This window comes from Anoplolepis gracilipes, chromosome 6 (assembly GCF_047496725.1).
Source record: "Anoplolepis gracilipes chromosome 6, ASM4749672v1, whole genome shotgun sequence".
Taxonomy (NCBI): Eukaryota; Metazoa; Arthropoda; class Insecta; order Hymenoptera; family Formicidae; genus Anoplolepis; species Anoplolepis gracilipes.
This window is the reverse complement of record NC_132975.1, coordinates 5,693,394-5,718,066: the sequence shown is the minus strand read 5'-3', so window position 1 is coordinate 5,718,066 and position 24,673 is coordinate 5,693,394. Positions and strand designations below refer to the sequence as shown.

Here is a 24,673-nt window from a genome sequence, read left to right as displayed (position 1 = left end):
CTGTATATAAGAGAGTAATATAAGTTAATTTAGTTGTATGAAATATCGTTTATGTAAATTAACATTTTATATAACAATAACTGCAATTAACAGAATAAAAGTAATAAAAGTATTAAGAATAATACAAAAGGAAAACTAAAAACATCAAATATAAAAACAAATTAATTATTGATATAAAATAGATAAGTATTTATGGAAAAATTTGTTTTAAAAATAAAATCTAGTTTAATTTATAAGTAAAATGTATAAAATATTAATACTACACAAACGACAGACATGCGAAAATGTCGAAAATATTTGTTCATAAACAGTTTATATATTATTATAGAACATTATATGGAACATATGACAAGTTACGAGATGGTTTCACAAAGTATCATCCACGTTTTATACATAAAGATAATGGCAATGGAACATGTATGCATCTTTATTTTACATGCATTTATTCGCAATAAGTATAATCAGTAGGCGCATACGTTAGCTACATAACAAAATACAAAATTTAATTATACAAATATTAAAACTGTATAGATACAACAAATTATTAATTTTTAAGTATAACGCATAAAAGTACCTGCATATCTGTACTAAATTATGAATAATTCGCTATGCAAACAATTTTTTATTACATCTGATATTACTTTTCATATCCGTTTTGTATTTATATATATTATTCTTAAAATATTAATGATGCACTGCTGTACTTCTATTTTTCAGTCCTTGTATGCCATTATCACATCCATCCACTTTTGCATGTTTCTCAAGCTGTTGCTTAGTGAAGAAACGCGTACCACAGACATTACACTTTAATTTAGACTGTGTACCATGATGTATCATGGTGTGGAACTCTATACCTGTCTTATTAGAAAATACCTTACCACAAAAATAACAAGCATTATGTTTATGTGTAGACATGTGAGTGCGAATACTTCGTCTTTTTACCGATTTTAAGCATATGGAACAATTTACTAGATTATCAGTCTTTGGATGTAATCGAGACTTATAGTTATGATACGCAAGATTCTTTTCATTCGTATAAGCTTTTTTACATTTATGACAAGGATAACCAAAACCTAAATGATAACCTTCGTGTAAAGCTTTAACTTTAATAGAAATTCTTTCATTACAAAATCTGCAAGACATATTGTTATGCTCTAAATTAATATGTTGGAATCGCGCTTTAGCGTTCACGAATCGTTCAGTACATAAGTAACAATGATATGCTTTATCAAAATGTTTGACTCTCGTATGCTTATCATATTCATTGAAATTATGTAATACATCTTTACAATAAAAACACAATAACTGTAGTGAAAATTCATCAAAGGATCTCCCCTCTTTAACAGTACATTGATGATTATAATATGAATTAACTGTCTCAAACTGTTCGTTACAATATGCACATACTGATAATGGATCAAATTGCATCATACAAACCTCCATTCCATCATTAAAATTATCAAGCTTCTTTTCTTCATTTCGACGTTGTTTATTTGAGGATCGTAATTTTCTTTTATTTTCCTGATGTATTTTATTTTTCTGACTTTTTATCTGGCTATCTTCCTGATGTAGTTTCTGATCTTCAATCTGGCTGTTTTCTTGATTTTCATTTTCTACTGCATTCTCAGATTTATGTACTAGAACATTTTGACACATTTGTTTCAATGTACAGATTTCATTAGAAACTTGTTCATTTTTCAAATTTTCCATATCATTATTCTCCTTTGACATATATATTTTATCATCTTGCTGTGTAACCATTTTGTTTGATGTATTTATATCAAATTCAATTTGTACATCATCTTCGACATCAATGATTGCATCTTCATCTTCTGCGACATGTAACTTTAAAAAGCTATGATCTCTACTATAATTAGATAATTCAGATTTATCTGATTCTTTTTGTCTAGCACTTAAATTAACGGACTCTTTGGTAATGAAATCAGATGTGTTAGATATAGACAAATTATTTTCTTTAAAATGGATTCCAGATTTTTGCTTATCTTCATTATTATCTTTTCCAACAATCTCATAGGAATTATTTAGTTTCTTTATTGTAATGTTCAAACCAATTCCAGAATCACTATTGACACTTGTATGCTCCGACATATCTTCTTGTTTGGATAATTCACAGCTTTGTTTATGAATAAACAAGGTATGAGGATTCCGAAATGACCTTCCACATATGCAAGTAGTATTATTGCTCTTATCCATTTCTCTATTATACCGAATTGCTTTGTTAATCTTGGACACTGTGCCATTTTGATTAAATGTCTCATGCTTGGAATTATTATTTGTTGTACGAGTTGACACGGAAGACAATAATTTTTCATGCAATAATTTATTTTTCTTATTAAATGGTGAATTATGATATCTACATTTGACATTGTGAAAATTTTCTTTAGTTTCTCCACGAAAAATGTGATTGCGTCTATGTTTGTACAAACTACGAGGAGATGCATATACTCCTAAGCAAATGTCGCATTGGTATGATGTACGATTGGTATGATTTAAAGATGCTTGTTTCTGTGTTACTGCAGACTCATGTCGAGTAAGTATATAACGTTCGTTGTTCAACTTTAATCTTTTCTTAGCATTTACATAAGAAAATTTATATTTTCGTTTTCTTTTAACTTGAGATGTTTTAGAAGTATCGACTTCATTATCCATTATGCGAAATCCATCTTGCATATCCATCTTAGCAAATTGTGAAGAATTCTTGGAGGATATATTTTCTGAAGAAGATATAGCTTTCTTATCCTTAGATGATGCTCCATTCTCAATTAATAATGAAGATTCTAATTGTTCTACTACACTTGAAGAACCACCAATTTTATGATAATCAATTAGATGTTTTCTTATAGATAGAACTTGCTGTTGACACAATGTACATTTGACAAACTTCTTCAATACTGCAGATCGTCGAGAAATAGTTTTAGTATTGACAAATTTTGTCTTTGCATGTAGATTATTTTCATTATTAAGACTGTCAAAGTTGGTAACTGGATTAACTTTGTCGAAATCCTTTTTCTTAGATAATTGTGCAATATTTTTGACACGCCCACGTTTGTTGAGTAATGGAAGAGTAATCCCATGTACTCTTTCTGAATGTTTTCTTAAGGATCGTCTTTCCAAGTATTGCTTACCACATACATTGCACGGATATAATTTTTTTGTTTTCTGGACAGAAAATTTGAAAGGTAATGGCACTGTACTATGACTTTTCGATGCAGATTGATTTGTGACATGTGATACGGATTGTTTGGCTTCCTTTGAATATTCTACTTCTTCTTTATTTTCTTCTTTGTCATCAATGATTGGCTTTTCAGTTTGTACAATCTTTATCAATTGTAATGTTTCCCAGATTTTATCACATCTTTCTAACAAAACAATTGGATTTTTTATCATAGGTATAGATATCGGAATGTGAAATGTTGAAGGTTCATCCTATAAATAAAAAAGAAAATATATTATTTGTAAATAATTTCTTTCACATTTTACTATAAAATTAAATAAAAGAAAATTCTCTTAGAGCATAAAATAAAAATTATAATTATATAAAACATGAGATTCTATAACAAAAATAATAAAGATTTACCTATATGAGATATATAACCAAAAAATGTAATTTAAATTTTATCTAGTAAAAAATCAGTAGTAATCAATTTTTCATTTATTGAAAAACGGTTATGCTGCATATGCATGATAAGAATATTAAAATATGTAACAGATAAATATACAACACGCAAAATATTTGTATATCTGACCCACATGGTCAAGCAACACGAAAAGCGCGGTAAAGTATGGCTACCAATTTTGGCAAAGGTAGCATTTTCAAGTACTCGTTTCTAACGATATAATAAACATTTGTTAACAGTTGAACAACATTCCGATTTTAATGCAGACATACGTGATGTACACAAGTTAAAACTATTCTATATAATATCGGATATATTACAATTCCCTCAACTTACAAACGCCGAGTCTTCGTCGGTTGGGTTATGTACACTGGAACATGGTTCTGGTTTGCATTGAATTTCGAAATCGGTGAAAAGTGGAGTTGATAGTAGTGATGCCGTGTAATCGCTATTGCCATTCTTGTCTCCGTGGGTTATGGTGATATTATCAGCCATCCCGAGATAGGGTACGATCTGTGGAGAGACGTTTTGGGTTTGAGTATTCCAACAAGTACGTTGGCAACGCTGTCTATTCTGCGAGGCTGTTTGCCCCTGCCTGAGCGCTTCTTCTCATCTACTAAAAACCCTGAATGTCCCTTTCTTTGTATCTCTCTGGATACGGTCGTTACGATATCCCTCTCTTTATCTCTCTCTTTATCACGTTATGACTTTATATTGTCCTCTCCTCGTACTCACTCGTATCGCGTCTATTCACATCCTCATTGTACAAAGAGGGACGCATTTGTGCTGAACGTTTTAACCCGGCCCAACCTTAACCACTGCCACGGTGGCTACTAGTGCACTGGTGGTAATATTAGACAGTGCTGGATGCGGTACTGACCCAAAGGGCACCGATTGCCGCAGATTGTTACATGTACAATTGTAGCAATTGGGCCTACTAGCTTCGATCATACACATTGGTTTAGCTTATGCTTGTGCTTGTTGTATCAAATATATTTAATTAAAAAAGATAGAAAAAGCATGTAAAATGTAGAATTGAAATGCATAGACTTAATGATATGGATTAACAAGGTTAATTAATTAATTGACATCTCCAATAATGTTAATCAATTGCTTACAAAGGCTGGCTAGGTCTCTTTCTTATTCTTTATAAAAATATTTCTCTAATATCTCTAATTTCTATATGTACATACATATCTCAATATCGATAGATTGCGGATTATGGTATAATCAATAATTATTAAACTTCGTTAAAAAGAAATGGAAATTGTAAATGTTATAAAACTATCGGAATGAGTACAGAATAAAGTTTCTTTCAAAAGTATAATTTCTGCAATCTTACATATGGTATACTTTAACTCTTAACTGATGCATATATAGATTACATATCCTAAAAGCCAGATATCAAATTCTTACATAATGTAATATCATTTTTCTTTTAAGTTTCTGTTATATTGACGAAACATCGAATAAGAAACTTAGATCATGATTATTTACTAGAATTGTACGATTAGGCCATATACCTGGTGAATACCTTGGATTCTTGTCAGCTGATATGATACACTATGGTTACATGCTGACGTCGTTTCCGAATATTGATTTAAGAAAAGACACTTTGTGCAGAAAAGAGACGCTATATTACGTACAGACAATCAATAGTGTTCAACAAAAATGTAATTCACTCTTACAAAGCTCTGGACATATTTCAATAAGATTTCCAAGAAAACTGTTAAGAAGATTACAGTTCTGATTTGATTGGAATAATCCTTTATTGAGACAATTTTCTTCAAACAGTTTCAATTAATTAATTGTCATATAAATTGTCATTAGACGAATTTTTCATAATTTGTTTAACAATGTTTAACAACGAATAAACAGAATTTATTTATTGAAAATTTAAACATGGCAATAGGTTCCATGTTTAAGCTATGTTTAAGCTAGACAATATATTATTAATTAAATAGTTATACGTATTGCAAATATATTAAAAATGCCAAAAAATTTATAACTTGACCATAAATGTTATTAAATACCATCCAAATAGGATCATTAGAAATATAATCTGCTTATTTGACCAATACTGCTATTATATTAATATTGGTGATAAAATTAATTGTAAGAGATTAATCAATTTGTAAGAACATTGTAAATAATTTTTTGAATATATCTCGTCAAAGACGTAAGCAAATTATGTGAATATTACAAATGTTCTCACTCACACACAAATCGATTTTTGTAACTAAAAGAATATAGACATTAAAAAACGTTTCAACGGCAAATTTTTAAAAAGTAATGGGCATTTACAATTATTGTTCCGCTACTGAATGCTACTATGTGATTGGATGATGCAGACTCGAAACTCGAGACTCTTGGGCGAGTCCATGTTTGGATATAAGGTAAAATTTTAAATATATTCTACTTTATTTTCTATGCGCTATTCATATACGTATTTCTAGTCAATCTATTGCCATACAATATGCTCTATTTATTATAGCGCAATTAGCTGTTGTATGTAACATAACCCAACTACATACATATATCATATCCACGTGTTGTCTCTACAAAACTTGGGATTCGTAGATTGTATATAATATGTATACAAACTGCCTTCTATCATGTAATTTGAATCTGTATCGATAATGTATCTATGATTTATCACTAAAATCATTTACCTGATACTTTGATGACCCACGATTGATCCGGTATGCCACTGTATGATGTAAGCAGACCGACCACCAAATTCTGAGTAAAGTGTCGTGTAGCGTCGGTGTCCGTTGTCTTCACAGCAGACTCATGCGCACTATAAAGAAATTCTTGGAAGACAAAGATAATGTGCGGCCAAGTAGGAATAACTTGAAATATTAATATTTGAGGAACATAAGAGCGAAAGATGACGAGCGAGTTGCGAACGTAGTGTTCTGGACGAGTCCACTTTCACATCTGGCACGCAGATCAAGCAGCTGTTTCGGCCAGCTACAGTTGAACACTATAGAATTAGTACCTAAAAGCTAGCGAGTTGGGCGAATATCTAGAGCAGGTCTTTATTCTTCAAAAAGTTCATTAAATTAACAATCAATTGAATTCTGTCGATAACAATGTACAAACAATGGTTAAGAAAAACGTATTTCTTCAAGCTCTACTCGATCCTTTCTGGCACTTTGTGCCAATAAGTGCACAAAAGTTAACAAAGGTTTATGAGGGGCAATAAATGATTTATAGCACTTTTATCATCGATGGATATACAATTGATTGCAAAAATTTAAAAATAACTTGTTAATCCTAAGCACGTCCAAAGTATTTAGTTCTTATTACATTTTATATCAACATTTGTTGCGAACATGTTTTTATATTTGCGCTGATTGTGAGATATATGCAACGGTTAATGCATTCCGAATATACGTTTTTCGTAGACTATTTGTACATAAAAATTCTCCTCATCTCTTTCGTATTCATACGATTCATTCAAAACTGGTCTAAAATTGGTCTAAGTTGTTTGTCGGAATATAGTGACAATAATTGTAAATAAAAGATCTACACCCCTTATACGTCCGCATCAACTATAAACTTTTTTCTAAAGTATTTTTGCTAAAATTGTCGAATTGTTATTTTTCTTGATTTGCATTGATAGAAGAATTAAAAAATATAGCGCAGTAAAATATTAAAATAAAATATTTCTCTGACGTCAAAAATAAATGAATTAATGCATAATAGTAAAAAATTGCAGGAAACTGTACAAGTTTTTAACAATGTACAATGCAATCTATTGATAGCCAGTTTGAGACTGGCCAGTCCCAACCCATATGAGTAATCACCCACACAAACTTATATATGTAATTTGTATTCATACGTAATACGACACAATAGCATATAATACTGCAGCTTTAAGTTTACGGAATAAGTGATTGTCCTCCTTGCTGCACATCGTGCTACGAACTTGGGTTCTCCAATGTAAGTTATATATTATAAAAATAACGCGCGGAGGTCAACCCGTGAGAGAGATCAGGATCGGGATGAACAAGGCCGATGCTGTTTAACGATATTATTGCGAGGATACAATTTGATTCCCGATAAAATTGTGGTACTAACGAGACCGTCATGCTATGCACTTCCGCTGGAGGACATATAAAGCCACACGCGTTTCTATCTACACGCAGAGTGATGTTTGTCCGGTTGCAAAATGCAACCACTCGGTGTACTGCTGTTGCTCCTCACCTGTCAACTTGCTACGTCGATACCAATTTCCGATAGAGGTTGTGTATAGTGCAAACAACCTCTTAAATTGATTGTGTATATGGGAAAAAATTGAAAAGCCAGTGCAACATTGAAATAATGTTAAAGTTAAATAAATTAAACGTAGATTACGTCTTTTTTTAAGCCTTTAAAGTGATAGATTATACCTTCATTGTTAAGTCCATTGTTATGTTACAATGTTGAGTTATACCTTCTCTTCAAAATCCTTCAGTTATAATAAAAAGAACATGGTGATATAATTTTTCTAATAATAAAATTATGTATTGTTAAATTGAGTACGTCCAAGTTGTTGCACTAAAATTGTTTCAACATCTTTAGTTGACACATGAAATTTACAAGTATTCATGAATAATATGTCAATCAATAAGATTTATAATTAATAATTCAGCAATAATTTTTAGTTTTCTAAATCATGTCTCATTTTATATTAAAATTATAAAAGTTGAGAGAGTTATGTTGTAATAAATTAAAATTACTTTGCTCTTGATTGTAGATAATATATAACCAATCCTGTGCTACTATGAACTTTCAATATTCTATTCAATGCAAATGTTTATCACAGATGGTACAGGTTTACATAGAGGATATCGATCAGCTGGATTCGGAGAAACCATACGAGATTGGTTCAGTATGATAAAAAATCGAGTTGTAGGAAAATGGCGAGAGTGGTTCGGGAACGATGGTCCAACTCCGAGTCTCTCACCGCAGGATATTCTCAACATTGATAAAACTATAGGAAATCGAATACCTGGTTATCCAGGCTTATTCTTGGATTTGTGTAAGCAATTTTGATCATGTTGAGTTTCGAGTTAGTGTAGTGTACATGTAGTATTTCCTTTTAATTCGTTGTTACATCATAAGACTGAAATTCACGTTGAGTTGGATGTTAAATCATGTGTTTATGCTTCGCTACGGAAGATAATTGAAAGTATCGCGATTTCGACAATCGTACAGGAAATGCAATTAACATCACGTATAGTATCATTTTTTTCCGAGATCTCTACAGTTACATAGTTCCAAGTAATTTCTAGATAATCTTGATTTAACATTCCTATTTTATCAATTTTTTCATAATATTAGCTAGCATATCCTTCGACCCAAAACAAGATTGGGGTGTTCGAGTTGGTAACTGGTACATCATCCGGAAAGTTACAGGAAACTACAATTCAGATAGCGACTCAGATGAGTGGGACATAAGACCTCTGCTACCAAACCTGCCATCGCCTCCCATGTTCGGGATCGATTGGACGCCTAATATACACGAATTCGAGATTCCAAAAACCACGCAACTTCCAACAAATACGCCGAAGATAGACTTGACGACGCCGCGACAACAGACATCTCAAACTGTTTCTCAGACTGAATCAGTCTTAACTGAATCTACCGTAACTCTTGCCGAACCAATTCCATTCACTACCCAATTAACTGCAACTTCCACAGATTCGATTGCAGCATCGAGCGAAGAAATTCTAACTTCAACTGAATCGACAAGCAGTATAACAAACGATGAATCAGTTACGATATCTACTGAATCAATCTTAACATCTACGGAAACAATTACGGTTTCTATTGAATCAACTGTTCCATCCACTGAGTCTGCAGTGACTTCCACTGAATCAATTATACCATCCATCGACACAATGTTAAATTCTACTGAATCAATTGTAACATCTATCGAATCTACTGCGATTGTCACTGAATCAACTGCAACGTCAACCGAAGAAATCATAACTAGTACTATTACCGAATTGCCCGATCGAACGACGTCCACTGAACTAATTTTACCTGTCTTCAATAAGAAAATAGAAGATAACGAGACTGTCAACATACGTACTACAAAAAAGCCTCGTCCAGCATCTGCTGAAGTCATAACGTTTTAAAAACAGATTGCACAATTCCATATATATATGATATGATTCAACTTTGTTCACTTAATATAAAGATAAAATTTTAAAATGAGTCTATTGTAAATATACTTTTTAATAGAATAATATAATTTAATTTGAAAATATTAATATGCTAGGAAAAATTTATAGGGAAAATAAATTTCTACAATACAAGAAAATTATTTCAGAATTGTTTAAATTTTAGTGTGTATAAATAAATTCGACAATTCAATTTTTATTTAAAAAAATGCACACATTTACTTCGTAAAATTTATTATAATTATAACTATATTCCACAGTACAATATTATAATAACTTTTACGTCGATGATGATTGCGGCCTTTATAATAGCTTGTAGTTTTACTGTAATATAAAAAAATATTTTGTGTCCAGATCAATAGAATATTTTATCTCTTATTTAAATTGTTTAACATGCATACATATACATAAAATTTTTGTAATTTTTAATGTACACATTAACTATACACGCAAATTGCTATAAAAGTATGATATAGCATATATCTTTAATATTAGCACATGCACATAAAGCATTAAATTCCAAAATAAAATGTGTTGATTAAATACAAAATAGGTAACATCTACTAATATATGCATTTACATACATATAATTCTATATTCAAATACATTATTATTGAGATTTTTTTGTATTCTTTTGTATTTTCATATAGAATACATACGCAATAAAAATGTTATAAATAAAATTTGTTACACTTTGTTAGAATTACAATTGTAATTAATGTATTTGTTACATTTTATTGCATTACAATTGTTATTAATTTATATCAAAACTTTTCAATAAGAATTGGAAGTAACTATTCTTATTGAATTAAAAACTTTAGTAAACAGTAAATATTTTAATAAGTTTCTAATTATTACTTTGTTCTTCTTTTTGCTAAGATAATATAATGATGTATTTTCTCTCTAATTATTATTTTATGGAAAATTTGTATTTTATAATAAAAGTTCAATATTTATAATTTAATTTTTGATAATTTTATTTGATTATAAATATCACTTTAAACTTGAGTGATAAAATAAATAATTAAAAGCAAAATGCAAAATAAGTAATCAAGTTTTGTACCTGTTATAAAAGCAAGCATAATTAAGCAAAATTATTTACATTTAAAGCATAAGCAAAAATATGTATTTTTTCATAAAAAATGTAATACTAACATTATACACATATATACTTTTCTATATTATACACAAATAAAATATTAGAATGTAGAATTACTATACTGATTAGTAGTTCAATAAATAAATCATAAAAATAAAATTATATACATATATAATATAAAAATAGCGAAAGCATTATCAGCATGCTCATACAAGTAACAAAAGATAAAAGTTTGAAACTTAAAGATTTGCATGCTGACCCTGATCAAGCAAAAAGATATTCCCTCTCCAGAACTATGTAGTGCAAATGATGATCATTTGTCTACTTCCTTCCCTAGAATGTGAATAATAAGTGTATACTACAGCATGCATAATAGGAAAATCAGACCAAGGAAAATTTTATTTCTGAAGATGTCCATGATTAACTATTATTAAATTACATCACCAATAAAAAATATTTTATTTTCCCATTTATATTTCCTAAATATTGCACATTATATGTACTACAACTATTCAAGATCTAAAATACTATAAGGAATATCAATAAAAATAATTTAAAATAATCTAAATTTAAAAATCTTGAATTTAAGTTAAAAATATATAAATTTTTATCAATAAAGTTAATTATTGAATATAATGTATAATTTAGCAATTTAATTATCAGTTATATAAAATCTGTATTATATTTGTATTATATAAGAGATATGTAATGTGTGAAAGAAAATTTCATGATATATATCAATTTTCACCAAATATAATTTACCCATTAGAATTATTTGAATAAAATGTATTAAAAAATTCCCATACCAGATAGAATGTACAATTAAAGCCAATTACAATTTTGACATAACAATTAAGCCAAAGCTCTTGTCATTTGAAAGAATCATTGTTTCAACATGCATAAAATAATTTTATACGTATCAAGGTTTAATGATAAAAGAGAAAAAATAAGTTTTTTAAAAAATATACCATTAACATATTTGAGTAATAGAGCAAGACAAATGTATGTTCATATATGACAAATATATTTTAAATTAGTTTATCTACCTTTTTAGATGCTGCTCCAACTTTACTCTTCTTAGTACCTCTAACTTTCTTCATTCTGTTCTTGCGTTCTTTGCGTTGTTTTCTTGTTTGCTTTTGTTTTTCGAAAAGACCATGCCTTGCTAACCTATACTTAGGTTCAAATTTCTTTGCAAAGTCCAAAGTGTCATAGATGAGTGCGAATCCAGTAGATTTGCCACCACCAAAGTTGGTATGAAAGCCAAACACAAAGACAACATCTGGAGTTACTTTGTACATTTTAGCTAGTTTCTCGCGTATTTCGGTTTTACGAACCGATGGTTGACCAGGATGGATTACATCTACGACCTGTAATGCAAGATATATATGTCATGTATATATAACATTTGATATATTTGTATTATATTATGGATAATAAACATGAACATTACACTCACCATTTGTTTTCGGCATAAGAGCCGATTGGTCATAAACTTTCTCGTTCTAATAGTAGCTGTACCTTCCGTCTGTAATTAAGAATGATCAAAATATAATTATAAGTTTGATTATTCATTGTTAAAAATCAATATGAATCCATAACTATTAAAGAATGCTGCAAATTTTAGTAACAAACAATACAAAATATTCTAATCTAATTTTCTTGTTAATATTAGATAAGGCGACTCAAAAGAAAAATTATAAGCTATGTGTATTCACATATTAATAAGGTTATGTTATCTTGAGGCACATTTACTATTAATATTGATTTTGCAATTGATGCTCTTTGGACAATATATAAGTGACACATACTTTATTAGACGCCATTATCAAATATTTAATTAAACACTACACGTTTCACTAAACGATTACTATAGAATTTATCGATACAAACCACATACCATCTTGCTCGGTTAGCGTACCGTTTGAGAAAAGACATACACGGAAATGCATACCGCCATCTATGACAGCATGACGTAGATGCACATCCGCTTACGTATATATTTGAAATTTTTTAAATATATAAAACAGCTTTTTATTATTTATAGATACATATTATCAATAAAAAATTCTATATATAATTTTCATATTTCCGCTAGATTAAACGATTTAAAACTTATTTATTTACTATATTGTGTTGTATATAATTAGCGGTTTTAGTGTTTTTAGGAATATTTTGAGCGATTATACGAAATAACTCGTGAAAAAGAAAATATTTTTCTTCCTCTACTTTATATTTATTTTATGAAAAAGAAATTAAGAAAATTAAACAAAAAATTGTTATAAATCAATTTCCAAATATAATTACACACATCTCACAATCGAGACGCGATTTATAGACTGCGTTGTCAACAATTGCTTATCAAATTTCCCAGAGAAATAAACAATTTTTGTTACAGAGAAAATAAAAAATAAACAGTACGCAGCAGAAACACACACACATATATATATATATGTTTTTTATATTGAATACAAATATACAAATTTTTTTTTTCTCCGTTTTCAATCGTGAAACTGCATTACCGACAATATGATAGAATTTCGACGAGTTTCTCAAGGAGACCAACGCCATGAGTGTGGCGTTACCGTCGATGGCATGTCGGCAGCTGATTGGCGCTCGATTAACGTCGAACCACTGCTTCTCTAGGAAGTTTCGAGAACGAATGCGAAGTATTATAGGTAGGGTAGGAGACGTGGTCGCTTAGCGCAGTTCAGTTGGTGAAACGTTATCGCTTAGCTACGGGAAGAGAACGTTGTGCGAAACGTGCGCGGTCATCCTTCATCGACTCTCGTCTCGCTGTTTACGCAGGTAAGTTCTCGCGTGACTACGTGGATTTCGCGATTTTTCATCGGGGGCATCCGGGGCATCCGGGGACGGCGCGAACACAGGAGTCGTGCGATCGATCGGTAGCCTTTCGCGATTTTTCTTCCGAGACGTAATCCCGACTGGCGTTCGCACGAGACTCGCGTAGACCTGCCTGGGGCTTTTCGGAATCGCGGCCGCCACTTCCATCGTACGTAGTCTCGTCGCGATTTCTTTCGATTTAATCGCGTAATAGGCTGAAATCAACGGAGGGGACCCAGCGGACGGCCGAAGGTTGCGACGATATATTTGCGCGTGCATATAAGCGTGAATGTGCAACATTACGAAACATTACGAATCGTCGAGAGTTGATCGCTAGGCGAGTAGTATCCGGATAATAACGGGCTGTGTAGGAGAGAGGAAAAAAAAAAAAAAATGGTAGATGTCAGCAACTCGACTGTTAGCTCGCTCGTCCCTGCCTGGCCCCGTGTCAATTAACGACGCGACGAAGCATCCGCCGAGCAGGAAGAGAAACGTTTATCACTCCTGCGTCCGAAGGCACGCGTTTTTTCTTTTTCTTTTTTTTTTTTTTTTTCTTTTTTCCTCTCCACGATAGCGTGATGAACGCTTTCATTCGATTAGGTAGAATTTTCTCGAGCTATTTGGCAATTGTACGCGCCTCGTTATATCGCGTATAAATTTCGTTACTCGATAGATTTGTACGATAGGAGGATCTAGAAAGTGTAAAGACGTCTCTTTGTTCGGGAAGCGGCCACGACGCGCGCCACGCCACAATTTCGTCTTTTAATTTCTCCGTTCGGTAATCTATTTAACCGTATATTCTCAGCATTTTAGCCGCCATTTTGAAACTCGTAAACCCGCATGGACATTATATTCCTAGAATTTTAGAAATTTACATTTTTTACTTTTGATATTTTTCATGAACGGCGCGATGAAACTTTTACACGGTAATCTTGCAGGAAAATCGGAAACCATTATAATTGGAATATAAAAAAAATAAGTTACATTTTAACGGTATACTCTGATTTTTATATTTTTAATATTTTTCCATTCAATATAACAAACAAAATTATTCAGAATTATTAAATCGGAAATTCTATTTTATCAAAATGATCTGTAAGTTTATATACATTTGGAGGTATAAAATAAATAGGCTTAAATATATTTCCAAATTCTTAATTTCATTTGGGAAAAAATTTCTGATGTGCAATTAATATATCTTAAATAATAACGTCAATATTTATTATATGCTATAATAAATATTTTAACAATAATAATGCTTATAATTGACTCATGGTTATATGAACACATAGTTCATTACGAGATCTGACCATATTTGAATTTATACGTGTCATGCTTTAACATATGTAAATTATATAACATTACAAAAAAAGCAATGTGTTCAATTAAGATTGAGAGAGAGAGAGAGAGAGAGACAGAGGAAGGAATATATGAATTAATTATGAACTAACTTGGTTGCATACTCATGCTGTTTTTGGTCACGCATATAAATTGTATTGTGTTACTTGATTATTTTATTTTTTCATCAATTTTTAAATATATATACCTAATAGTCTACCACTATTTTCATGACGTTATTTTATCGATTGGTAATGGAACACTTGTGTCTGACATTTTGACAAACAATTTATCATTTTATTAAAAAAAGAATATATATGACAATATTTTAAATATTCTTTTTATAAATCTTTATTTTATCACTATATGTCAAGTATCAGCAATATTCAATATTAATATTGAAAATAGAAGAATTTATTATAATATATATATATATATATTTTTTTTTTGTTTTTATTAACAGAAGCGAGTTTATCGTAATACAAGTTCTTTAACACACCAAAATGGTTAAGGAAACTTTATTTTATGATGTGTTGGGCGTGAAACCTGGATGTACGCAAGAAGATTTGAAGAAGGCCTATAGAAAACTTGCTTTGAAATATCATCCTGATAAGAATCCTAATGAGGGTGATAAGGTTTGTTTTTTTATTTTGAATTTAAAATATTTACTAATTATATGTTAGGTGTGATATAATTTAAGATTTATAAAATATTTACATATGTTTTAGTTTAAGCAAATTTCTCAAGCGTATGAGGTATTATCAAACCCTGAGAAGAAGCGTATCTATGATCAAGGTGGTGAACAAGCTTTGAAAGAAGGTGGTATGGGCAATGGTGGCTTCTCGTCTCCTATGGATATCTTTGACATGTTCTTTGGTGGTGGATTTGGTGGACGTAGAGGAAGAGGTAGAGAACGCAAAGGTCAAGATGTTATGCATCAATTGTCAGTTTCCTTGGAGGAACTTTACAAGGGAACTGTACGTAAACTTGCTCTGCAAAAAAGTGTTATCTGTGAGAAATGTGAAGGTAAGTATTACAGAAATAGTAATTGTATAAAAATCTATTTATAGAGATGATTTATAGAGATGAATGATTTTCATCACTTTCTGATTAGGTATCGGTGGAAAGAAGGGTTCTGTCGAACAATGTACGACGTGTCATGGTTCTGGCCTGCAAGTACAAATCCAGCAGTTAGGTCCAGGAATGTTGCAACACTTACAGACTATGTGTTCAGATTGCAAAGGTCAGGGTGAACGTATAAATCCTCGTGATCGTTGCAAGCATTGCGGTGGAAGAAAGACTATTAGAGATAGAAAAATTCTCGAAGTCCACGTTGATCCAGGCATGGTAGATGGCCAAAAGATTGTTTTCACTGGCGAAGGTGATCAAGAACCAGATTTAGAACCTGGTGATATAGTTATTCTTCTTGAAGAAAAGGAACACGAAGTATTCAAGTTAGTACTATTACAATGGAATAATTTTATTGCAATTTACTCAATACATTATTAATCGTTATACTAACGTGTCGCGATATTATTTTGCAGGCGTTCAAGAAACGATTTGATCATGCGGATGCAACTAGAATTAGTAGAAGCATTATGTGGATTCCAGAAAGTTATCCGTACTTTGGATGGTAGAGATTTAGTGGTAACTTCTCTTCCTGGCACTGTAACAAAACATGGAGACTTGAAATGCATCTTGAACGAGGGCATGCCGATTTACAAGGATCCATTTACACACGGTAGACTTATAATACAATTCATAGTCAATTTTCCGAAGAGCATAGAACCGGCGCTTATCCCGAAACTGGAACAATGTCTGCCACCAAGAGAAGAGGTTATAATTCCGGACAATGCCGAAGAGTGCTTACTCACTGACTTAGATCCTGAGCAAGAGCAAAGGCGGAGAGACACTAGACAGGCGTATGAGGAGGACGAAGGAGGTCCATCGCGAGTCCAATGTGCCACACATTAATTTGATTACATTAACCTTGTAATAAACATAGCCATTTCTTTCATTTCGAACTTTCTGTCCCATTTACTCGATTCCGCGTATCACGTTAAAGAAAGAAATAATATAGTTGAACATATAGGAAAACTATTCAATATGCAAAAATCAACTTGAAACAATTCATGTCCGGATACGCGCAGAACTGTGAATATACTGCAGTTATCGATTCTTCAATGAGATCCTTATGCGATAATTAGGTGTTGCAAGCTGCAACTGAATAGATCACTGGATTATCACCTGCTAATGAGAGGTAAATCTTTATTATTTTACTGGAAGTAGATTGAAAGTACATTTTAAATTCTAGCAAAGTATCTCATTGAAATTTATCAGTTTTGCTTAAGTAGAGGATCATTAAAAATATGTACTTATCATTACACAGTGATAAGAAAATTTATTTAGTAATCTAACGTAACATTTTATGATGTCCTGAATTACAAGCTGTACATGTATCTTCAAACATTCACCATTTGATTAGTTACATCGCTCCAAAAATCAGCAACTCTGTGACTGCTATGCATAAAGTTAAAATTTATATACATATATTTAGTTGAAATTTGTAAATTATCCGTGTATACAATTATTTTTGGTCCTCCAAATATTAATAATAATATTTGATTACGTCACAAGTTTGGAACAATTTAAAATTTTATTTTTTAGTTTTTTTTTTTAGAACTTGTAAAAGTAATATTGAAATGTGTCAATCAATGTGCAAAGAAAAAATTTTTAAATATCTAGATAAAGCGCGGAATAACATAACATTGATCCGTATCAGAGGTTTTTGAAAGAATGAAACATTATTCCATATTCATAGTATATATTTAATTTTTTTTCCAATCGCTTTTGTATACTGGCGTATGACGATAATAACGGAAATATACAATTTTGTTTGCGTAATGCAAATAAAATGAGAATCAGGTTCCTGTGTGTGTGTGTGTGGACGATTGCGCGTATTTATAAGCAGCTTTGGGCAATTATATGCTATTGGATCTAACAACACATTTCTTTACATTAGCCCATACTAAAATTTTGTTGCATAAACAACAAAATTCTTTGTAATAAAAATCGACGGTTATAAAATTAGAATTTTGGAAATTCAAGTAATGATCTTTTATATAATAAGCCATATTTATTTCTATAAAAATTTATTCCGTTATTTTTAACTGTAACTTCATCAACGCGCATGAACAAATGCTCTAGAAAATTTTGAGACTCTGTTGTACTATATTAAATTAATACTTTTGACACATATCCCTCCCTCTATTAACATAATTTACTGTATACATGGTCGTGTACTCGCAGTTACTACCTATAGTGAATTTTACTAACTAACCACATATGTCTCTTGTATTCTTATTTATTATAGGAAAAATTGGTGATCGATTAGTACTTTTTTTTTTTTTGAACATCTTAAATAAATTGGAAACTGTAAAATGTATGAAATTATCGATTTTATGCCTTTGCGAGATGTAACTTCTTGTATTTTCGTTATATCCGAATATTCTTATGTCCCGTGAATTGACCTAAATCCTATATTAATTCGTTGCGAACTATGTCAGTTAATTGTACGTAAAATACGTTACGATGTTAATATTTAATTTTTATCAGTTTTATTAATGTCAGTAAAGTTTGCCTCTAGTTTTTAGAAAAAGATAAATGATTAAAACAAGCTGCATATTAAGTTTCTTGACGAGAAGAAAATTTTTTGGATATCTTATAGTTTTATTTCGTTTTATAAATGTTTATAAAAAATTATAATGAAATGAGAATCTGCAGTAATGTTTTAATACTTTTAATATTTATAATCGATTTTTATTCGATGAATAATCATAGTTTTCGAGATCTCTGATTATTTGTTAATCCGATAATTTATTATTATATATTCTCGCAAGTATTTATAGACATCGCATCTGAAACTTGTGAAACGTCAAGCATTCATTTATTATTACGTCAATTTTAGATTCGAGAGAATTGCAATTAAATTTGAATTCCAACGACAAAGGAAGAAAGAGAGATGCACGAAATCAGATTTGTAATCTCAGATCGTAAGCGCGACCGCGAGTTAACGCGCGCGTTATTCGACAGATGGGGACACCATCGGCAACGCGCGTGTCAAGAGCCGATGTTTTTAGCGATGTACTTAGTGACGTGCGAGTGGCCTCGAGAGACTGTCGTCGCAGAGGTTTCTGGGTATGCGGTGGGAGCCATATTTTTCCAGTATCAGTTACGCGAAAAACAGCGTAGCGTACGGCGGATCATCTGGCAGGCATGGCATTTCGATCGGCGGTGCCGCGCGGTGTCTGTGTTGGCCGGTGTTGAGTGATCGCGCGCGCGTTAATCGCAGGGACAACGAACGCAATCCGACGCGCGAGTTGTCGGAGTGTCGCGCGCGACCGTCGCTCTTGTCAGAAAATATATAATAATAATCGACCGCCGTATATAAGCGCGCAGAGCGAGACGCGAGAGAAACGGAGTAGCGCGGAGGAGCGCGCAGGTGTTTGGCTCGACAAGAGGGTTAGTTAACTTAACCCGAGTTCGTAACCGCGCTAGTAGTAGTAGTAGTAGTAATAGTGTAGTAGTAGTAGTAGTGGTGATGATGATGATGATGATGATGATGATGATGATGATGATGGTGGTGGTGGTGATGGTGGTGGTAGTAGTAGTAGCAGCCGTAGAGGAGAAATAGTGGTCGTTGGTAGTGGTGGTCGCGCGGCACGAGGCAGTGGTAATGGTGGTGGTGGTAAAAGAGTGGTGGTGGTGGTGGTCGTGATGCTGCTGCTGCTGTGACGATGACACAGCGTCATAACACGACGTTCGTCCGTCCGTGCGCGATTTAACCCGAATCGTTACGCCGGCGGTGTTTTTTTTTCTTTTTGTACGCGCGGCGAGCGCGTTCGCGCCATATTACCGATCGAGCGCCGACTTGGGACGACTCGAGCCGAGTGGTCCGGCGCGATTAAACCGCGTATCGTATACGCTATACGCAGTCAGTGTCGAGGGAGATGGCTCGTCGTCCGGCCGCGATATAGTGAGGCTCGCGCGATCGTGATCGTTGTAACGCGACGTTTCGTTTCTTCACCTTCGGCGACCGCGAATGCTCCCTAGATCGATCGATGACACGATCGAGTGCGCGAAAAATCGAGCCTTGGAAATGTTACGTGATACGGGACCAAGTGTGGCGTAGTATGTGAGTGAAAAAACGGGACTCGAACCGTGGCGTCATTGACATGACCTATCAGTGTGTTGACTCTCTTGCAACGTGAAGTGAGGGTAATTTAATAGTAGTGGTTCCCGCGAGCTCGATAACATCATTCTTTATCTGTATTAATCTCTTTGGTAGATTCTTCTCTCCGATTTAACCGCGACGTAGTAGACGTCGCGCGCGAAGCGACGGTGCAAGTGCGCGTGTGTGCGATAATACGTGAGATCTTGTTCGTTCGTTCGTCGATTTCGAGCGAACAAGAACCGGGGAGTTGGGTGGGTGGCGTGGACCGTCACCTTGAGTCGCTCGAGCGAGACCTTGCGTTCTCTCGCGCGCGCTCGGCGACGCAATTCCTTCCGATAGACAAGCGACTCGCCTACGCAGCTCGCGTCAGACCGCGCCGGTTATGAGAGCTTCGAGCGAACTTGACAGCGGCTGTCGCGACCTTGCTCGGCGCCGTTTCCATCGGAACGAATATGCCGCGTAACGATTCGCCACGCTCATCCGCGACGCGGCAAAAGGATTCGGCGTACGAATATCGCGAGACCGGGTGGTTTTCAAAGAGGAGAAGTCGACGATAAAGTGAAAGACGTCAGAGCCGGCTGGCTCCGATGGCGGCATCTCAAATTTCCATCGCGTACGTGTACGTTGTGTGTGTCGACGTGTCGCGAGCTACGACGACTACATTTTGATGAGCGCGCATCGAGACAGATATCTTCGCGAGAAAGAGGAGAAAGAAGATAAGTGAAGCGTGCGAGCCGGCGAGCCGATCGCCGATCGCCGATCGCCGATCGCCGCCAACTTTCCTCGCGGCAGAAACACGTCGTTGGCGCATCTCGCGCCATGCACGGCGATCCCCGCCGCGTCAAGGAGGTTAGACGGCCATTGACCGGCGAGTACTGGCAAACACGGTGTGTACTACGCGCGGCAAACACGCGCCGGTTTTGAGTTACGTAGAGAACGCGAGCACGTGGATTATCGCGATTCGTCGTATATTATGTCGTGCTACGAGTGCCGCGCGGAGAAACACAACGGGACGTGGAAGAACGGCAAACGCGTGACGATCCCAACACCATTGCCAAGATCATCGTGGAGCGCGTGAGGATCGTGCCTGCGGAGGATGCGGCAGTATCCGTCGGCTGTGTCTCCACGTAGGCGAGCTACGTGCCACGTTGTGCCAGTGATGTTGTCGTGGGTGTCGTCGGGGTCATCCGCAGCGCTGGTGGACCTGGACCATGGCCGGCAAGCCTGAGCAGCCGTCCACGCTCCCTGCTCCCCCGAGTCACGGCCATCAGCATCACCAACAACATCATCAGCATCCGCAACAAGTGCAACAGCGGCAGCAACAACAATCCCATCATTCGCAGCAGCAGCAGCAGCAGCAGCAGCAGCAGCAGCAGCAAGCTATACAGCAAAATAGCGTTCTAGTGTACGTGTCGGGGGAGAATTTCGCGTACGCCACGGCGGTGGGTCAGAATGTCGCCGCGACCGCTGCTGCCGCTATCGCGGTCGGTTATCAGTCGCAGCCGCAGCAGCATCAGCAGCAGACGACGCAATACGCCAGCATTTTGCAGGCGCCGCAGGTGGCGACGGCGCAGGCGGCTGCGACGGCCTTTCCCGCCAAAACCGCCGTATACTGCGCCGACGGCAGTGGCGGCGGAGTCAACGTAGGGAACAACGTCACCACCCCCGCGATCGGTTGTTGTCGTCTGAAACCGTCGCACGAAACCACGACGACGACGACGACGACGACGACGATGATGACGGCAACAACGACGGCAACGACGGTGAATACCAACGCGGATGGCAGCGAAGCCAAGCGAGCTTCCTCTCTAGTTGCTAACGAGGAGGACGAGGACGATTACGCGATGCTGTATCGACAGGCCAACCTGGGGCAATCGACGTGCACCACGGCGGCGATGTCGACGATGATGACGTCGCGCGAAAACAAGCGAGCGCCGGAGAACGGAGATTCGACGGCGGACAGCCTCGGCAACGATCTGATGGCATCTGGCGCCAAGACCTATCAGACACGACTCCAGCACGGTGATGTGTACTCGGCGAGGATAAGTAGCGAGACGTACAACGCTACGACGGCTAATAGAATCGTCGCGCAATCGAATCCTGATGACGTAGCGCTTCTCGGCGACGACGGTTGCATCGCCTATGGTACGTCCACGTCCGGTAGCAACGGTATCGTGCTTCAAAACGGTGAGCAACAGGCCGTAGGAGATGACAAGGGCCGGCAGCAGGACAATTTCGATAATCAGCAGGCCGCTTCCTCGTCATCAGCGTCAAGCGCGACGGTTATCGGTGTTGGTGATATCGGTAGTGGTGCGATAATCGGTGGTTGCGACTCGATACGATCCGACGAATCGTCAACGACTTACAGCAGCCTCAGCAGCCCTGATGAGAGTCAGAGTCATCAGCAGCCGGTGGGACAACACGACGCTGTTTTGCCGGCGAATAACAATCATCCCGGAGGTGGTAGTGCGTGCGCGCAGCAGGCTGCGCGGCAGCAGCCGCCGTTGCGTGTCAACGGTAATAACAATAACGGTAGTAACGGTGTGCAGCATAACGCAGTGGTGTTGACAATGAACGGCAGTACGGTGATTACGCAGCAGCAACAGCAACAACAGTCCACGGCGATCACCGTGCCACGTGGTTGGAAAAGGATATGCACCAACGGGGTCATCATTTACATCAGGTGAGTTTTCAATGCGTGCCGCTATTATTTATAGTCAGTGGTTCTCAACCCGGTTCGCCAGCTATATTTATAGGCGATGCTAAAGGAATTTTTATTAATAAGATTATTGATCGTATATTGTGTAGAATTAATTATTAATTATTACGTTAATTTTTTTTTTTCGCGAAAAATATTCTTCAACTTTTTCAATTATCCTAATACATTTTTCATCATTTTGACGGAGCGAGTTGGTAACCACTGGCCTAATGCTTGCGTAATACATGTACGCTCGAAATGTGGGGCCGATTTCTTGGAACGAGAAACATCTTTGCGTTCCTCTTTTCCTGCTTCATGAAAATGACTCAAACGTATAAAGTTAAATGGGCCGTATTAGCGGACGCTTTTAATTCGTCTCGACTTAACAGAGTGACTCGCCTACTCGAAGCATCGACCCGAAATTAAAGCGCGTGTAGCTTTAATTTCGCTAATGGAATTGAACTACGGCCAGTTTTAGTGTGTTAGCAAGTCTGTTATATTCCTATCGGAACCGATGTAATTGGTGTGTATATATATGTATACGAAGATTGATTGATTTACAAAATTTGAAATAATTAATTATACATGCAACTCTTGATTCGGTAACATGAAAGGTGTTGCATTTTATTGTCAATTTATCAAAATTCTCTTCGCTATTTTATGGATTAACTATTTTTGTACGAAAATTGTACAATCTTATCAAATTCCTATATTTTCGACATCATAAGCAAATATGATTTATTTATTCAAAACAATTGGAGTAACCTATATCTATAATTAAATATTCCCGAAATTCACAAATGAAATTATGACAATTTTAATCATTAAAAATTTTTCTATATTGCTACCGGCGATTGATCGAAACATGGAAAGCTCTGAGCGACATGTTATTTATTTCTTTTCATGATGCTTACACGCGCCTCGAAAATAACGTGTAACGCTTTGAGAGAATAGGCAACGCACGTGCGTGCATAATTATCTAAATTTAGACCAGTCAGCTGTTCAGAGAGATCTTAAAAAGGTTACAAGGTTTTTTTTTCACATTTTGATTTCTTGTAATCTGACCATGCAAAAAAACACGACTTTTCTCAAATTCAGAAGGTTCGGCTTTGCATCCCCTTGTTCCCTTTCCTTTTCTTTTCCCTGCACGTGGAAAACGTCTAGAAGTCGTCTTCTTACCTAACTTCTAACTTATTGTATTTTTTATAGTTCTTTTGAAAAAATCTTTAAAACGGTCACTTTCATCTTCCGTCGCTGTGCCAATTCTTTTTCTTCTCCGACTGCCTTTATCGAGATGCGATACTTCGCATAGTTTGCGTTAGGAATGCAAAGGCATGTTTACTTTAAAAGTGCACAATAGAAAAAAAATCTATATGACATTAATGTGATTTGTAGACAATAGGCACTGATGTATGTATATAACTTTAAAAATTTTTTCCTCAAACGCAGCACGATAGATCCGTTGCTTTGTAATGCAAGGATGTTAATAAACAACAAATATGACATGAATTTTGTAAGAATACAAAAAGTTGAAAAGAAAAATTAATAGAAGAAGAATCTATGCACATAAAATTACTACACATACGATTAATTGATTAAAAAATATAATATTTTTTAAGTGATTTTTTGAACATAATTATGAATTAA

General features: G+C 35.1%; 5 protein-coding genes across 16 annotated transcripts in view; 3 read left to right on the top strand and 2 right to left on the bottom strand.

The window, feature by feature from the left end:
* Nucleotides 1-369: 369 nt before the first annotated feature.
* LOC140666628 (uncharacterized) lies at nucleotides 370-6,451 on the bottom strand. Of its 2 annotated transcripts, none has more exons than XM_072893998.1 (3): nucleotides 6,311-6,451; nucleotides 3,975-4,151; nucleotides 370-3,447 (listed from the first exon to the last, which is right to left on the bottom strand). In XM_072893998.1, exons 2-3 carry the CDS (start codon nucleotides 4,131-4,133, stop codon nucleotides 685-687), a joined length of 2,922 nt encoding a protein of 973 aa, XP_072750099.1. In that variant the 5' UTR covers nucleotides 4,134-4,151; nucleotides 6,311-6,451; the 3' UTR covers nucleotides 370-684. The 2 variants fall into 2 exon arrangements, with proteins under 2 accessions (XP_072750099.1, XP_072750100.1); XM_072893999.1 differs by lacking the exon at nucleotides 6,311-6,451 and adding an exon at nucleotides 4,374-4,624.
* LOC140666629 (uncharacterized) lies at nucleotides 5,957-9,919 on the top strand. Of its 4 annotated transcripts, none has more exons than XM_072894002.1 (3): nucleotides 5,957-6,034; nucleotides 8,452-8,667; nucleotides 8,970-9,919. In XM_072894002.1, exons 2-3 carry the CDS (start codon nucleotides 8,520-8,522, stop codon nucleotides 9,767-9,769), a joined length of 948 nt encoding a protein of 315 aa, XP_072750103.1. In that variant the 5' UTR covers nucleotides 5,957-6,034; nucleotides 8,452-8,519; the 3' UTR covers nucleotides 9,770-9,919. The 4 variants fall into 4 exon arrangements, with proteins under 4 accessions (XP_072750103.1, XP_072750104.1, XP_072750102.1 ...); XM_072894003.1 differs by lacking the exon at nucleotides 5,957-6,034 and adding an exon at nucleotides 6,534-6,675; XM_072894001.1 differs by lacking the exon at nucleotides 5,957-6,034 and adding an exon at nucleotides 7,779-7,888 and having other exon boundaries at nucleotides 9,039-9,919.
* A 112-nt stretch (nucleotides 9,920-10,031) lies between these two features.
* Nucleotides 10,032-12,897, bottom strand: Rps24 (ribosomal protein S24). Of its 5 annotated transcripts, XR_012046798.1 has the most exons (5): nucleotides 12,807-12,866; nucleotides 12,373-12,441; nucleotides 11,960-12,283; nucleotides 11,173-11,246; nucleotides 10,032-10,138 (listed from the first exon to the last, which is right to left on the bottom strand). XR_012046798.1 is itself a non-coding variant. In XM_072894006.1 (4 exons), the coding sequence occupies exons 1-4, from the start codon at nucleotides 12,849-12,851 to the stop codon at nucleotides 10,136-10,138; spliced, it is 441 nt and encodes a 146-aa protein (XP_072750107.1). In that variant the 5' UTR covers nucleotides 12,852-12,866; the 3' UTR covers nucleotides 10,032-10,135. The 5 variants fall into 5 exon arrangements, 4 of the variants coding, with proteins under 4 accessions (XP_072750107.1, XP_072750109.1, XP_072750105.1 ...); XM_072894006.1 differs by lacking the exon at nucleotides 11,173-11,246; XM_072894008.1 differs by lacking the exons at nucleotides 10,032-10,138; nucleotides 11,173-11,246 and having other exon boundaries at nucleotides 11,927-12,283; nucleotides 12,814-12,897.
* Nucleotides 12,898-13,563: 666 nt separating this feature from the next.
* Nucleotides 13,564-18,536, top strand: Droj2 (DnaJ heat shock protein family (Hsp40) member A4-like). Its single transcript, XM_072893749.1, has 5 exons — nucleotides 13,564-13,721; nucleotides 15,559-15,730; nucleotides 15,824-16,121; nucleotides 16,210-16,549; nucleotides 16,640-18,536. Exons 2-5 carry the CDS (start codon nucleotides 15,599-15,601, stop codon nucleotides 17,067-17,069), a joined length of 1,200 nt encoding a protein of 399 aa, XP_072749850.1. The 5' UTR covers nucleotides 13,564-13,721; nucleotides 15,559-15,598; the 3' UTR covers nucleotides 17,070-18,536.
* A 745-nt stretch (nucleotides 18,537-19,281) lies between these two features.
* The window catches only part of LOC140666496 (uncharacterized), a 224,061-nt gene continuing 218,669 nt past the window's right edge, over nucleotides 19,282-24,673 (top strand). For 3 of the 4 annotated variants that reach the window (XM_072893743.1, XM_072893741.1, XM_072893744.1), the window contains exon 1: nucleotides 19,282-23,011. In XM_072893743.1, coding sequence (XP_072749844.1) covers nucleotides 21,540-23,011 — 1,472 coding nt within the window. In that variant the 5' untranslated portion in view covers nucleotides 19,282-21,539. The remainder of the gene's footprint in view (nucleotides 23,012-24,673) is intronic. The other variant, XM_072893740.1, reaches the window with a different exon arrangement.